General features: G+C 35.3%; 1 protein-coding gene across 1 annotated transcript in view; it reads left to right on the top strand.

Moving 5' to 3' along the window:
- LOC132119636 (voltage-dependent L-type calcium channel subunit alpha-1D-like) overlaps window positions 1-15,669 on the top strand; it is an 89,949-nt gene that overhangs the window by 31,066 nt on the left and 43,214 nt on the right. Inside the window, exons 5-11 of the mRNA XM_059529776.1 lie at window positions 39-202; window positions 1,282-1,434; window positions 1,695-1,888; window positions 2,825-2,928; window positions 9,284-9,450; window positions 15,358-15,445; window positions 15,548-15,574. Of these exons, the coding sequence (XP_059385759.1) occupies window positions 39-202; window positions 1,282-1,434; window positions 1,695-1,888; window positions 2,825-2,928; window positions 9,284-9,450; window positions 15,358-15,445; window positions 15,548-15,574 (897 nt within the window). The remainder of the gene's footprint in view (window positions 1-38; window positions 203-1,281; window positions 1,435-1,694; window positions 1,889-2,824; window positions 2,929-9,283; window positions 9,451-15,357; window positions 15,446-15,547; window positions 15,575-15,669) is intronic.

Here is a 15,669-nt window from a genome sequence, read left to right as displayed (position 1 = left end):
GTGGTATCGATGAGTTAATAGTTTTTTTCACCCCACAGATTGTTTAGTGTTGTCTTGGAAATTTTGACCAAAGATGTGGAGAAGGATTCTGTTAGCCACCCGCCTGTTCACGGCCATGGAGGGAAACCAGGAGGTTTCGATGTCAAAGCCCTCAGAGCCTTTCGAGTGCTGCGACCACTTCGCCTGGTCTCAGGAGTGCCCAGTGAGTAAAAAAAAACCTTTATCATTAGGCATTACTAATAATACATTTACTAACGAAAGTCCCTATTTAAAGTTATTATGGTCTTAACTTATAGTGAGTACACTGAAAAAAAATGTCATATCTAATTTAACTGGATTTGCAATATACAATAATCCAATATACAACAGTCCAATATAAAATAATCTATACCAACAAAACAAATTTGAGTTAAATTGGGTAGATATAGCTCTTTAAGATTACAGTAGTTGGTTACCACTTTTTACAGTATTTACTGTATACTGCAATCTAAATTGCTAATATAGTGATATCATTATTTTAGTATTACATACAGTATATTGCATTTTGTTTTCACTTAAATTTTATTTATACATAGTTTTTTAAATTCGAATAATTGTAAAAAAAATATATATATATTTATATATATTTTTTTATTATTATTATTTCAGTTAACATTTACTTTTTTTTATACTGAAAATATTAAGTTAAACTTTATATATTAGATAACACTATTCACTTTTAACTAGTTAACTTATTAACATGTATATTAAAAGCATGTTAGCTGTTTATTTAATATATTATTTAATACCAATGTTTTAATTAGTCTGCTGCCAACATGTTTAGCAAGGTATAACCCTTTGTAGGAGAAAAAAAAGAAGTTCAGTCAAGATCAGGTAAAGCTGATTACATATTCAAGGCTTCTAGTTAGTAAGTAAGTTTTTTTTTAATGTAGTTTTGCCCGACACTAATCATGAGGCACTTTGACAGCATCCCTTTCTGAGTCCCCAGTACGCTGGACCCCTGCAGAGGGGTGGATGCTGGGTAAGAGAAGGCACATGATGTGGCCATATGGCAGGAAATGTGCAGCATTCCTTGCTGCATCCCCTCAGGAACATTCTCTGAGAACAAGCTGTCAAATTCATTGCCATAAAGACACTAATGTGTGTCTGTGTCTATGCAATATGATTTAGATGTGAACATTTGGACTGAAATGCACCCAAGTGAATGCTCCTGTCGATAAGTGTTAATTTGCATGCATGTACATGTTCATGTGTTTTTAACATATTTTAGCATATTCTCAGGTTTACAGGTGGTGCTGAACTCCATCATTAAAGCCATGGTTCCCCTCCTCCACATTGCCCTGCTGGTTCTGTTCGTTATCATCATCTACGCCATCATCGGTTTGGAGCTTTTCATTGGAAAAATGCATGCTTCCTGTTACTTTCAAGGAACAGGTGTGTTTGACTTTTATGCCAACATAAATCTTGATATGCTACTGTTCAAAAATTTGGGGTCGGTAAAAAAAATAAAAAAATAAAAAAAGGTTTTGAAAGAAGTCTCTGCTCCCTAATGCTGCATTTATTTGATCTAAATGCTGTAAAAAAGTAATATAAGAAAAATATTATGTTTTCAACACATTGCAATTCATGCATTGTTGGAAAGTGTTTTGAACTGTTATGCTTGTTTAGTTTGATCTTCTCTCCTCTTTCTGCAGAAATAATAGAGGACGAACCGGCACCGTGTGCTGTTAACGGTCATGGCCGCACATGCCCCATTAACGGCACCGTGTGTAAGGAGGGCTGGCATGGCCCCAACGGAGGCATCACGAACTTCGACAACTTCATGTTTGCCATGCTCACTGTGTTTCAGTGCATTACCATGGAGGGCTGGACGGATGTGCTCTACTGGGTTAGTATTAGCATGCTACTTCCTCTCGCATCCTAGCTAGCATGTCTTCTTGTTGGCGTACTGTATAATGAATGTTAGTCAATAATTATATCTGTGTGGAGAGGATGAAGTGCTCGTACAGTCATTACTGTTTTGAGGAGAGTGTGAGAAGCTCAAACTAGCAGCCCACACACTGAAGCAGGAACTCAAGGGTCTGTGACTGACCAGTGTGCTCTGATGAGATCCACCCACCTTTCACATCATCCGCTGGAATGTCTTTCCTCCATCTCAGCACACTTCATTTACAGCAGCATAAACCTCAGATAGATTTTCAACATAGATTTCCCATGAGTCACCCTCAAATTCTAGGTATCTGCTTATTTGACATGCTCAAATTTAACATGTAAATATGCATAATCCAGCATGCATGGTATTGAAGCTTGCCTCCTGGAAAAAAGGTAAAATTTAACAATTTATAGATATATATAATTAAGTATACATATATTTAATTATTTTAAATAATCACTTAAAATATTTTTTATTATATGTGTATATGTTTTTATAAATTTGTATATATGGATTATATATATAATGAAATATGAAATAGTTAGGAAGGTATATATATAGATATACAGAGACAAAGGTCTCTGAAATGTAGCTTATTCAGTACAATTCTTGCATGCTTATGGACAGTGTGTGGGACTTCTCCTTTATATATTCTATGTATCGACTTCATCCTACACTCAATTTTTTATAAGACGTTGGACTTGTGAAAGCATTCTGGTATTTATTCAAAACATCTAAATGTGTTAAAACTGAAATCCAGTTTGATTTTGAGTATAATGTCTTCTCTAGAACTATTTTTAACCTTCTCCTTACAGTTTCTGTTTCATACCCAATCTTTCATTGTTTCTCTCTTTCTCTCTTCCTCCTCGTTCACTTCCTCTCCTCTCTCAGATGAATGATGCTATGGGGTTGGAGCTGCCCTGGGTGTACTTTGTGAGCTTGGTCATCTTCGGCTCTTTCTTCGTCTTGAACCTGGTTCTGGGTGTGTTGAGCGGGTGAGCAGCTCCTCTTTTCTCTTCACTACGGCCCCTGGTCTCCAGTTCTTTTCTCTCTCTCTCTCTCTCTCTCTCTCTCTCTCCCAAGACTAAACTCCATCCCTGGAGATTCTCTCAGCTAAATGAAACCTCACTCTCTGGGTTAACATCCTGTTTGGGCCCCTGTAGGTGAATGACGCCATTGGCTGGGAGACGCCGTGGATCTACTTTGTTAGTCTGATCATTCTGGGCTCGTTTTTTGTGTTGAATCTTGTCCTGGGTGTACTCAGTGGGTAAGAGAATGAGAAGCGCTGTGTGCTGTGGAGACTGCTGTGGTTTTCTTATGTCTGCTGTCATTTCTCTCAACTTCTGAGCTGAAGGTTTTCCTGCATGGAGTTCAGCATGAAGTTTGACGATAGACCTGATCTTGGATCAATACCAAAGTCATAGACAAAAATGGCAAACTACTATTTTTTTTTTTTTTTTTACTTGGGTGAATTCAGGTAGACTGGGCAACTTTTGTTACATTAGTGTCTGTGTGTTAATACTACTATTACTACTAATAAAAATGATAAACTCAGTATTAAGTAATTATTACATATTACACAATTTAATAAACAGATATTCATGTATTAGTAATAATATTAATCATTTAATATACATACATTCTTTTTCATTTAAATATATTTTATTTATTCATGTATTAAACCATCCTTTTGCATCTTATTAACCAGTGTAATGGTTTTGTGTAATTTCATTCTGGTTCTAGCTGGTCACCCATCATAGCGATGTTGGTTTACCTTAAACAATCCAGTCTATGCCAGTAACAGATCAGGATTATCTAATACTTTTAGCTAATACATGTCTTTGATTTTATGATGGTCCAAACTGATCTAAACTGTAAGAATTTCCATATGCATTCTATTCTCTTAACTCGAATGTTTTAGTGTAACTGAACATATACTATTTATATATATATATATATATATATTTTAAATAGTTATAGTCAAAATTATGGTAAAATATAGTGAAAATATTTTCTAATCTCACTAATGTAAAAACAAAGACAAACTTCCGTTTTAGATGAACAATCAGTTTTAGATTTACTGTAAATTAGTTACAGATCTGCTTGGGGTATTTGCAGTCCTTTTTTTTCATGACTGTATACTATATACATATATATATATGTAGGTTTCAGGTGTTTTCTGACGTGTTGTGTGTTGTGAAAAGATCCTCACATCTGCTGTGTTGTTGTTCTGAACTGATGACATTATTATGTCAAATGGTTGAGCGAAACAATGTGAGAGAGGAAGTGATTCAGACTCTGAGAAATTAAACTGTTTAGACTAAAGAACTAGGGCAAAGCAGGCGAATGATGCTAATTCAAGAGAAACATTTGCTGTTTTTAGTATACCCCCCCCCCCCCCCGTCATTAGATGATTTACTGATTCAGCACTTAAGTACAAATGTATAGTATGTATTTGATCAAAATATGTTATTAAATATTACTAATATCATTTAAAAGAATATTTTTTTTCATTTTACTATATTTTAAATTGCAATTCATTCCTGTGAAACAAAGCTGAATTATCAGCATCATTACTCCAGTCTTCAGTGTCTCACGATTCTTCAGAAATCATTTGCTGCTCTTAGAAAGCTCTTAGCTCTTAGTGCTGATTAATAGTTCTATTTCATAGGTTCACTCAATGCCGCGTAGCTATGACACAATGGGAATGACCATTTGGTGTGCCGATTGTCTGAAGGCTGTATGGAATCATGCCAAATCATTGACTAATGGAGCAGGCTTAACCTCGAAGTCACTACATCATCTAATCTAATACTAGCAACCTTGCCATCTTCTTCCCAGATTTCCTTCCTTCAGAAGTGGTCATTTAGCCCTTTAGAAGATTTATCTGGCCCATTTTTGGCTTATTTCATTGAGTTTCACTTTTGCACTTTGGCAACTGCATTCAATGGAAGCTCGTTTCTTCTCGTGGTGAAGTGCTATGGAGTTTCATCGTTGCCAGCCACCGTATCTCTCACTTTATTGCGAACGACAACTCACACAGTAAGCGTAGTAAATGTATGGATTTGTCTCACGTGCATGAAGCTTTTTACAGCACTTCTAACTGTACATTTTGTGAGAATCTCTGTCTCAAAGCTCTTCATGCAAGGCTCATGGTTTTTGAAAAGGAGTCATCCATTTTCCCCTGTCAGTCTGAGTTTCAGATTTGGAGTCAAGGCTAAGAGAGTGAGCTGAATGGCCTCACTCTTTCTCCCTCTCTTGCACAGATTCGCCAGTGGAGTTTGCCCTGGATTATTCATGCCCACACCCGGAGACACGCAATACTGATTCCTTAAATGTTATATGACAATGTGTGATTAGTTGATTGGTTCGTTACTGTAGTCCTGAAGGATGCTCACTTTATTATTCAGGTTGTTCAGCAGCACAGGAAGTTCCTCAGGTTCGCCTTTGGGGAAAAGGCATACCAGTACATCTTTCATTTTTGATTTCTTGGTCTCAGGTTGAATGCTCAGAAGAGTGTTCTCACCCCTTCTCAGTGGATTATTTTCTTGGGGGTTCTCTTCAATTCTTTTTCGATGCAGGCCCATTTGGCTCCTGTTCGGATTTCTTGTTACGTTGAGCACATGTTGCAGAGTCCTCTGTCTCTTGGCAATGGCCTCTCCTGTGCTGTTCCTGGGGCTCCTTCCAGTTCAGAGGAGTTTGTCCCTTGTGGCCGGCCCTCCTCCTACTAAAAGTGTGACGATCGTGCACACTGGACAGGCATGCATGCCACCTTCTTCTTTGGGCTCATGACAGGTTTCTTTCTCTGAGAGCAGTTCATGAGTGGTTCGTGCTCTGAACCTCACAGTAGACTTCTTATCGAGGCAGAAACTTAGGTCAGGGAACAGGATGCTGAACTTCCAAACAGTGGCTTAGATCTGAGATCTTTTTGGCAGGACTGAGGTAAATCTCTTCACATCGCAGGAATTGTCCCCTTTGCTTCTCCCTATGACACCCGGCTCCTCTGGGGATAGATTCTTTTGCCCACCCATGGCCGGATCATAGGCTGTACGCATTGCCTCCAATCAAGTTGATTGGTCTTGATTGGACCTGTGGTTTTGTGCAGAGTGAGAAAGTACAGAGTCCGCCTCCTGTTGACAGCTGTTGATGTGGTTCTCGGAGCTAGTCTCCCTTATAGAGCACACCCCATGGGAGATTCCAATCAGGAAAGACCTGCTATCTCAACTCAAAGGCAGGATATAACTACCCTCGACCCAAGATTTGGATACTATGGGTGTGGCTGATTAAGGGCAATCAGCTGTGACCTCTGGTCTTCCTCTGGATGCTCAGGAAACCATTGATAATGAAAGGCTCCTTCTACTAGGAGGCTTTAATCTTCCAAGTGGAAGGTTTTTGAGTTGTGGTGTTCAGCTCATGCTGTGGACCAAGTCACCTGCCCTATTGGTTCAGTGGTGGAATTTCTGCAAGAGATGTTTGCGTCTGGAGCGGCTGCTACCACCTTGAGAGCTTGGTTTGCAGCTATTGCTGTTCATAGGTATGCGGACAAAGTTCTCTTAGGAAGACATTGTTTGATCTCTTTGTGCGTTGGATTGGGCATTATGTCCTCAAGGTCTTGTCCACGTCATTTTGCTCCCAGGTCGTCGTGCTTTTCTCCTTCTGTCCTCCTTTTGCTTCTGTTGAGCACGAGAGGCTTCATCTCCTCTGCCCTGTTTGCTCTATGTGGACAGCTCTAGTTAATGGCGCAAATCCTCCCAATTGTTGGTGTGAGCTGCAGAGGGTGCGCTGGATTAAAAACATAGAATTTTTCATTGGGAAGGGATGCTTATGAGGTCTGAGGTCTCTCCTCAGCGCTCGGTATTCAAGCTCATTCTACCAGGAGTGTTGCTTCCTCTGGATGGTGTGGTCGCTAGTATTAGAGTGGGTGATGTAGTAACATCGAGGTGGGGCCTGCACCATCAGCCATTGAATTGGTGTGATTCCACATGGGTTTCAGACATTCGGCACACCAAAGGGGTGTTCCCATTGGATCATAGTTGCATACCCTATTCAGAGAACGAGTTACGCAAGTAACCCTGAGACATTTTCTATTCACTGATGAATAGAAAGTTTAAAAGAACAGCAGTTATTTAAAATATAAATATTTAACAGCATTATAAATCTTTATAAGCCTTTACTGTCGCTTTTGATCAATTTAATGCATTGATGCTGAATAAAAGTATTAATTTTACTGACCTTAAACTTTTGAACGGTATTGAATGGTAGTGTATGTCAATATAGGTTACAAAACCTGTACAGTTTCATTTCATCATAACTTATATTGTACATTTTTGGATTCTTCATTTTTTGCATGAACCTTGAACAGAATACAGAGATTAGTTAAGGCAGAAGGAGACAAAAAGAATTTGAGGAGATGAGATAATGAAATAGCCAGAGAAAGTCAGGGCAGATGGAGGAGAGGAAGGAGACCCGAGCCAGACAGGTGACTCAATTCAATACCATTGTTTTGTTTTTTTACATCCCAAAGACAGCCTATGACTCTCATATTCATCCTCTTCCTCTTCATTTCATTCAGACGGGGCCACAGATTTTGTGACCCCTCTGGAAGGGTGAAATTAATCTCCTTCCTGTGTCCGTAAATCCTACAAGCCATTTCTTAGAGCTGCAGGGTTATTAATATTCCACCAAGAGAGATTCAAATGCTGTGCCTGTGGTGCAACATACACAATTTGCAGATCAAGCAATCTTGCGAAATTAGGTTTGGATTCCATTATTGTGATTCTGCCATTTTTATTAAGGACGCCACACACATCGTATGACCTTTCCATTGCGTTTATGTGTGATGTTTTTCCAAGTCCTTGGTGGACAAGCATGCACCCTGCTGGCAGGACATTGAAGCGTTTACACTTAGGTTTAGCTGCATGTGAATATGGTGAACATGTACATTAATAATGTATTAAATCTTTCCCTTTTTTTAATTAGCTGCTCATTATAACTGCTCATACATTGGATTTGTAATTTAAACAAATCCTTTACCTTAGGCATTATATTTTGAGCAGAACTCTTTTTGCAGTTTGTTACAGACATGAATTTTTAAGTGATTTTTGTGAAATGTTCAAAAAAGGGGTGTACTTTTCTAAGTGAATATTAAACATTGTGGCATTAAAATCCTGTTAATTTTTATTAAAAAGGTGACCTTAGCCAACATCCTCCTATCAATAGACTTACTCGAACCATTACCTCCTTCCACTTCTAGTGTACTTGTAATATGTTTTTATATGGAATATTAAATGGAATATTACTAATATTATAGTGCAATGTCTGTAGAATAATATTTCAATATAAATATAAATTATTATAATAATATTATATGATTTCGATAATATATATATATATATATATATATATATATATATATATATATAAAAAGACATAAATATGATATATATATATATATATATATATATATAAAAAGACATAAATATGATATATATATATATATATATATATATATATATATTTATGTCTTTTTATATGTAAAAGTTTAAAAAATCTGAAATCGTGCAGAGTAAAAAAAAAAGTTTATATTAATTTATAATTAATTTAAATTAGTTCATTTAAAATAATTGATTAAATTGACCAAAAAAAATATATTCTGCACTATTTTGAGAAGATTTCTTATTATTTATACTTTTATATAAAACTGATCAGCATTGTATTCTTTTTGAGATTTAAAAATATCAACTGTCTTGGATTTTATGATGGTCAAAACTAGTCCAAATTGTTTTTAGCAGGGTGAAACATCAATTCTGAACATTAACCAGGTCACAAAGTGCTTGGTATAACCAATTAATTTGAACTCTATTTGACACGGTTCATGTTCAGAATCACATTCAGAAAATTATTTTTCAGGGACAACAAAGTATGTTTTATGTATACTCTAAATGTAGCCATAAATGTTAATCAGGTAAAAATGTATATTTTTAAATAGTCATGCCCATCACAATGAACACTGGTTCAGAACATTTAAAGAAAACTTTAAATTAATTATTGAAAATGTTTTAAGTTAATGCAAAATCCTTGTAAATTCAGATGTAAAATGTGGTTTCAAAAAACTTTAAAAATGATTTATCTATTCAATATACTGTTGGTTTCTTGTTTTATTGTCTTGTGAAATGTTATGCTTATAAAGTACTATTTCTGTTATTCTGATATTTTAGTGTGTAATGACTCAGATATTTTTTTTTTCCCAAATGTACAGTAGTTTAGGTTAAATAAAAAAAATTGGGGTCCATTATATTTTGGAGGATTGTTAATGTTCTGAGGGTAAAACCTGTGTTTTCCTCAACCCAGAGAGTTCTCTAAAGAGCGAGAGAAGGCGAAGGCTCGTGGAGATTTCCAAAAGCTACGAGAGAAACAGCAGCTGGAGGAAGATCTGAAAGGTTATCTGGACTGGATCACGCAAGCCGAAGACATCGACCCTGAGAATGAAGAGGAAGATGAGGAAAGCAAACGCAACCGTGAGTACCTGAGTACTACTCTTATTTGTATTTCGGTCAACTAATAGAGGTTACACTTGCAAACTATCTGATCTCTCTTCATGCTGGCACTTTAAACTAGCACATTTTTACATGACAACTGGTATGGCCATCTCAACTAACTTAGAGTGTGCAGTATGTCATTTAAATCCATACCAGTAACTTGATGATTACTGAGTACTCATTCAGTTCATATTCAGACAAATGCAGGAAGGTATTGCATCTAAGGATTGATTTAGAATTGAACAGAGAATGATTTTTTAATTCCAAATTAGTTCATGAATTTCAATTAAATTTGAACTGAGTAGCATACAAGATCAATTTGGTCAATTTGAATGTAAATTTAAGATACTAGAATTAAAAATTCATATTATTGCTGTAGGTATGGTAGGCTGTTTAATAAATAATACTTTCACTTTTCGATAAAATAAACTTTTTTTCAGAAATATAAGATGATATTAATGTATGTAATTTATGTATACTACTGTTCAATTGTTAAGATTTAGTGGCTACATTTATTGATTAAAATCCAAGAAATTCAGTATTAAATTAAAGAATCAATAGGCCTAATTAGTCAAAATGAATTATTTGTATTTTGTGTTGATCTAATGAAATTTGCTAAGTAAGCTTCTGCATTGCTATTTTCTGATCTGTAATAGTTAATGGTGACACTAGCTTTGCAACCAAAGCTTTGCAACTTTTTGTAGCAGCCACAAAGCCATCTTTAATTGGCCCGTCATGCCCATCAAACAGAGAACAGATGTCAGCAAACCCAAAACAGCTGCCTCTGGTGTATTTTTGATGAAATAGTTGAGGAGCAGTCAGCATGCGCTGACGCCACAAGTCTCTCGCCGCAGATTTGTCCATCATATTCAAACATCTCCAGGTCAGAAGGTTCAGTACAGGACTGACAGCAGAGGCTGATTCTGGAAACTGGAGAACTAGAGTTCATCATGCTTGCAGTTTTGGTTTGATCAAGTCTTCTCCGTGTTTAAAAGTGACATTAAATGAGCTAAACGTAAGTCGGTCATCATGGCCGGTTACTCAACTAACAAAAATATGTAACATTTAGGTATTGTTAATTGTTGTTTTCTAAATGTCAAGGATCATTCTTTTTTTACATTTTGAAAATGTTTATTTGTTTCTAACATGGAGAGAACCTTGCCAGAATGTTCTGAGAATGTTCCCTGTTAGCTGGGCATCTTCTGAGCGAGAGGAGTTTGCTCAGAAGGGCATGAAGTGGCGAAACTGAGCAAAATAAGGACTAATCCTAATCCCTTTTATATAAGCAGCACACATGATTCAGAGCGGTTAAAGCCGCTGCTACAGTACGGCAGATTTCAGCCTCTGTGACTGACCTCAGTTCTGTGAGAGGATGGACGGGTTAGATTAACAGGCTGCATTCAGAAAGGGTTTTTTGCTATAATTGATTGATACAGACCCACGAAAGTCGCTTGACTGGAAAGCTTAGCATTTATACTGAACTTATTCCGCAAATGGAAATGCAAACTGAATTCTCATGACAGAACTTTGTATTACTGGTAAACTTTTGCCAAGAAATTATCTCTTAAGTTTATGGTCATTTCCATTAACCCTGAAACACAATTCCAAGTAGGGGTGGGCGATCTTTCCAAAATATCATATCACAATCTTATCATACAAAATCATAATCGACGATCTGAATCGCGATCTTGCCAATTTTGAGATGTACTATTGAGAATATCCAGAGTGGAACAAGCCTAAACCTATTTCAACAATTTAAAACACAGTATTGCATTAAAAAACCAAAACGGAGTTAAACTTTAAAACACTGTATGAATCAAATATACACTGATTCTTATTAAAGTTATAAATTGATTCATTCAAGAGCAGTGAGTAATTGTCTCTGTATTTTGTTGTTTGATTAACATTAATGACACAGACAGCAGTAGGTTTATTAGGATGCTGTCACTTTAAGACCGAACGCACAGATCTAATATACTGACATGCACCTAATTTCTTTCCCAGTTGTTATATTCACTTAAGATATAACTGTCTTTATGTACTGTAAATACTCTCCAAGGCAGACATTTTGACATAAAATTGTGTATTTGAACGTTTATTTGTGCCTGAAACTCCACATATAATTTGCTTGTTCGTATAGCTACGCCTCGGAGTGTGTGCACAGAACACACCTGGGAAACAGTCTCTTTCGTAGTTAATGTGCTTTTAATATTTCTGTTTAAAACTAAAACATAAAGCATGTCCCACAGTAGACTGCATCTTACAACAGTCACATTACATGATTGGAATGAATTGAATGTTAATTTTAGGAGAGGTGTAAGCACACTGCTTAAAATGATTAAAACAGTCTTCGAGATCATTCACAATATAAAATTGACAGATCGCCCAGCTCTAATTCAAAGCATATTTGAAATATTAAAAAAAATCAATACAGAAAATTCCTTCATATAGTATATGGTTTTAGTATTTTTACTGAAAAACAAGACCAAGATAATAAATACAAGTTTTACAGATTATTATTTTTTATTAATTGTGTAATTATATTTTTATTATTTTGAATTTGTCTTAATTTTATTATGTTATAATTTGCATTTTTTTTTCTTAAAAAAATATTTCTATAGTTTTTAGACATTTTTATTTCAGTTTTTGTTTTTTATTAAACCAGGTTGAACTAAATGAAAATAACTGCTTTGGCTTCTAGTAAAAAAAATAAAAAAAATTCATAAAAAGCATTTACTTTTTTTTCCGTTTTAATTTTGAACTGTGATATGATAACATTCAACATCTCATTGCTTTTGCTTATGTGTCACAAAATGCCATAAAATCTGAATATTTACTGTATTTCATTTGATCGGCCTGCCATGTAAGCATTCTTGATCATTTTAGATGTTGTTGTAAATTGAATAAAATGTACAAATAATATCCTACTTTTCCAATTGAATATCAAACCAGCAGTTTCATCTCTATTGACTCATACCGCTTTCAAATTGCACTCCTGCTTTTTATTGATTATACAAGACTATGCTTTTATGTTCTTATGTTTTCACTGAATTCATTGCACTGTGATCCTAATAACCTGCTGTCACTCGCTATTAACTAACTACCCATCATCCTTTGCTCCCGTCCAGCTGACCAGCTGCCTCAATGTTGATGTTGTTGTTTATTGTTGTTAATTGTTGTGTTGGTGCTGTTCTTGTTCCTGTGCTTTATCCTGTGTCGATGTGACTACTCGTTCTCGCCCCATGACCGTGCTGCGGCTGTGCTGTGTAAATCATGCATGGGCTTTGGGTGCATGGGAAATGAAGGGGTTACGTTGGCCAGCCTGATGGAGAAGAAGAAGAAAGGGTTTAGCTGGTTCAGCCAGTCCTCTGACACTCATGGTAAATCTCCCTCCCACCCTTCTGTCCCTTTCATATATGTGATTACTTATGTGATGATATTCATAAATATTACCTGTTAGAAGCCTTGCACAGTGTTTGTGTAATAGGCATTTTAAAATGTTAAAATTGGATTATAAAATATCAGGTTACCAGTTGCAAAATGGACTAATATTTCTAAAGGAACTAATTCACAGATATTTTTGGATTTGTATTATTATTATTCATTGATTTCATTATTTATTGAACATTAGTTTAGTCATATTGCTGTTTCCAGCATTTTATAGAAGTAATAATCCATGACAAGTTAGTGATTTTACTACAGTTACTACTGTTGCCATACTTTCTGCTGTATTGAAACAGGAAATTGTGCTGGGACATACAGTATCAAAGCACTTTTTCACTATTTTTGGTCCATTTTCCTAAAATGCATATGCATTTTGAACGCATTAAGCTGTTAAATGTTACTTCTTAGGGGTATGTATTAATGAACATAAGGCCAAAAAACTTTACATTTTCATTGGATTTTTGACTATAATAAAATCACTCTTCACTGCCGTTCAAAAGTTTGGGGACACAACGATTGTTTGTTTTAGAAAGAAGATCATTTACTGTAGCAAAATATTTTCTCTTTGAATATTTCCTAGTATGTAATTCATTCCTGTGATGCAAAGCTGATTTTCAGCAGGGCTAGTCTTCACTGTCACATGATCCTTCCCAGATTTTGTGCTTAAGAATATTCAGTATTATTGTCAATGTTGAACATTTATATTTTGCTAAATATCTTTGTGGAAACAGATACATTTTTTTCCGGATTCTTTCAATATAAATAAATAAATAACAGCATTTATTTTTATTTTTATTTATTATTATTTTTTTTTTTATAATAAATTTAATGCACCTTTGTTGAATAAAAGTATCTATTTCTTCTTTAGAAAATAGACATTATAGTGACCCCAAACTTTTGGATGGTAGTCTATGCAGTATAAAGGTTAGAAGTTGGTTTCACCTCTCAGCTGGACAAATATTCCATGTTGTGGTGAACAGACATGGAATCGTAATCATGTTGTTTAGCATGGGATCGAGCGAATCATTTTACCATGTGAATGTTTACTATAGCGATATCTAAAACATATATGTATTAATCATTGCCTTATGCACAAATTTTGGCTTGTATGGATGTATGTATTTAAGCTAAATGTTTCATCTTTAATATCTGTGTGTGTGATGTTTATGTGGACGCTGAAGTGTGTGAATGCACTGCTAATTCCTAACCATGCTACTTGTGCAATGCAAGTGTGAGTTTTCCTTCTCTGTGCCTGTCAGCGCTTATGTACACTCTTTATACCCATCAGTTTTACCACAACATTAGTTATCATTCCTCGCTTGCCTGTTTCCTCTTTCCTGTTCTAATTTAGTCCTCTCATTCTCTCAAAATCAGAGTGAGTCAGAGATCAGATCTGGCAGGAGTGGGAGTGCAGTGTCTCTCCAACTTAAAAATCCCACTTTAAAATGGTGACAGCGAGTTTCTAACATAGAAATGAGGTTAAACCCAGATCACCAGGCTCAGGGTCAGCATTTTATAGAGCAGTCACAGAAATTCTGATCACACTCATTTATTACTGTCTTTGGATGTGTCAGAATTTATCCTTATATCCTGAGGAAATGTGAGGACTAAGAAAAACAGAATTTTTTTTTTAAAGTTGCCTTTATTTTACCATTACTGAACTCATGATAAAACTTTGGCCTTCAATTACATTTTGTAAATTTCCTCTCAGAACAGTGATGCAAGATGATTAAATTTGAGTTAACATATAAAAAATATCTAACATTTTACGTAATGATTCTACGAATTAATAAACAAATATGAAATAAATTGGAAAAAAGCAAAAAAGCATGTTGAATGGCATTAATTTTACTAATTTTCAACAATGCTTGTATATACACGTGTGTGTGTGTGTGTGTGTGTGTGTGTGTATATATATATATATATATATATATATAGTCCTCTCATTGTTTATTCATTTTTAATTTATAAATATTTATTGCATATCTGCCTTTTTTAATTTTTTTAAATGCTTTAATATATGCAGAGATTAGTTGATCATTGTCTTTGCATGCTAGCTATTGCATTAACGAATTCTAATGTACACACTTTGTAAAGTGTTATCAAGAGGTTTCGTGTTGGTAAAGCAAAAGTTCAAGATCAAATTGCATCATGTCAGAGCTTAGAAATTACTGACTTATATTCATTAAATATTTTTTGCACATGCATACTTAATCTTTTTAGCCTTATCTATTCAAAACAGTGCACGTTATATTAATAGTTGGAGCGTTTGACTTGACTTGAATTGGGTTTCAGTGTCTCAAAATCTCATTATCATTGCTGAATGTTTTTCAGGAAGATGATCATGTTGAGTTTTTGTCCACTAAATCTTTCTTGGCAGAGTATGTGTGAAGTATGTGTTTTAATTCGTGTTTGATGACCCTTGTGTTTGTGACACAATAGCAAGCATGCCGGCGAGTGAGACAGAATCCATGAATACAGAAAATGAGAAAGGAGAAGATGAGAAGGCGACATGTTGTGGCCCAACATGGTGAGAAAACACAAATACATGTGAAACATACATTCATATGGAGAAAGTATATGAATACTGTTTTTTTTTATTTTTAACTTTTCCATTTCTATCTATTTACAGTCAAAAAATTTCAAAATCAAAGTTCAGGTAAGGTTCAGATCTATCTGTCTGTCTGTCTAGTGTCCCATATAATTATCCATCCATCTATCTAGCATTCTATCTCTCTTGTGTTCTAGCTTTTC

Source organism: Carassius carassius, chromosome 38, assembly GCF_963082965.1.
Source record: "Carassius carassius chromosome 38, fCarCar2.1, whole genome shotgun sequence".
Taxonomy (NCBI): domain Eukaryota; kingdom Metazoa; phylum Chordata; class Actinopteri; order Cypriniformes; family Cyprinidae; genus Carassius; species Carassius carassius.
Note: the sequence above shows the minus strand (reverse complement) of the source record. Positions and strands in the feature narration are given on the sequence as shown.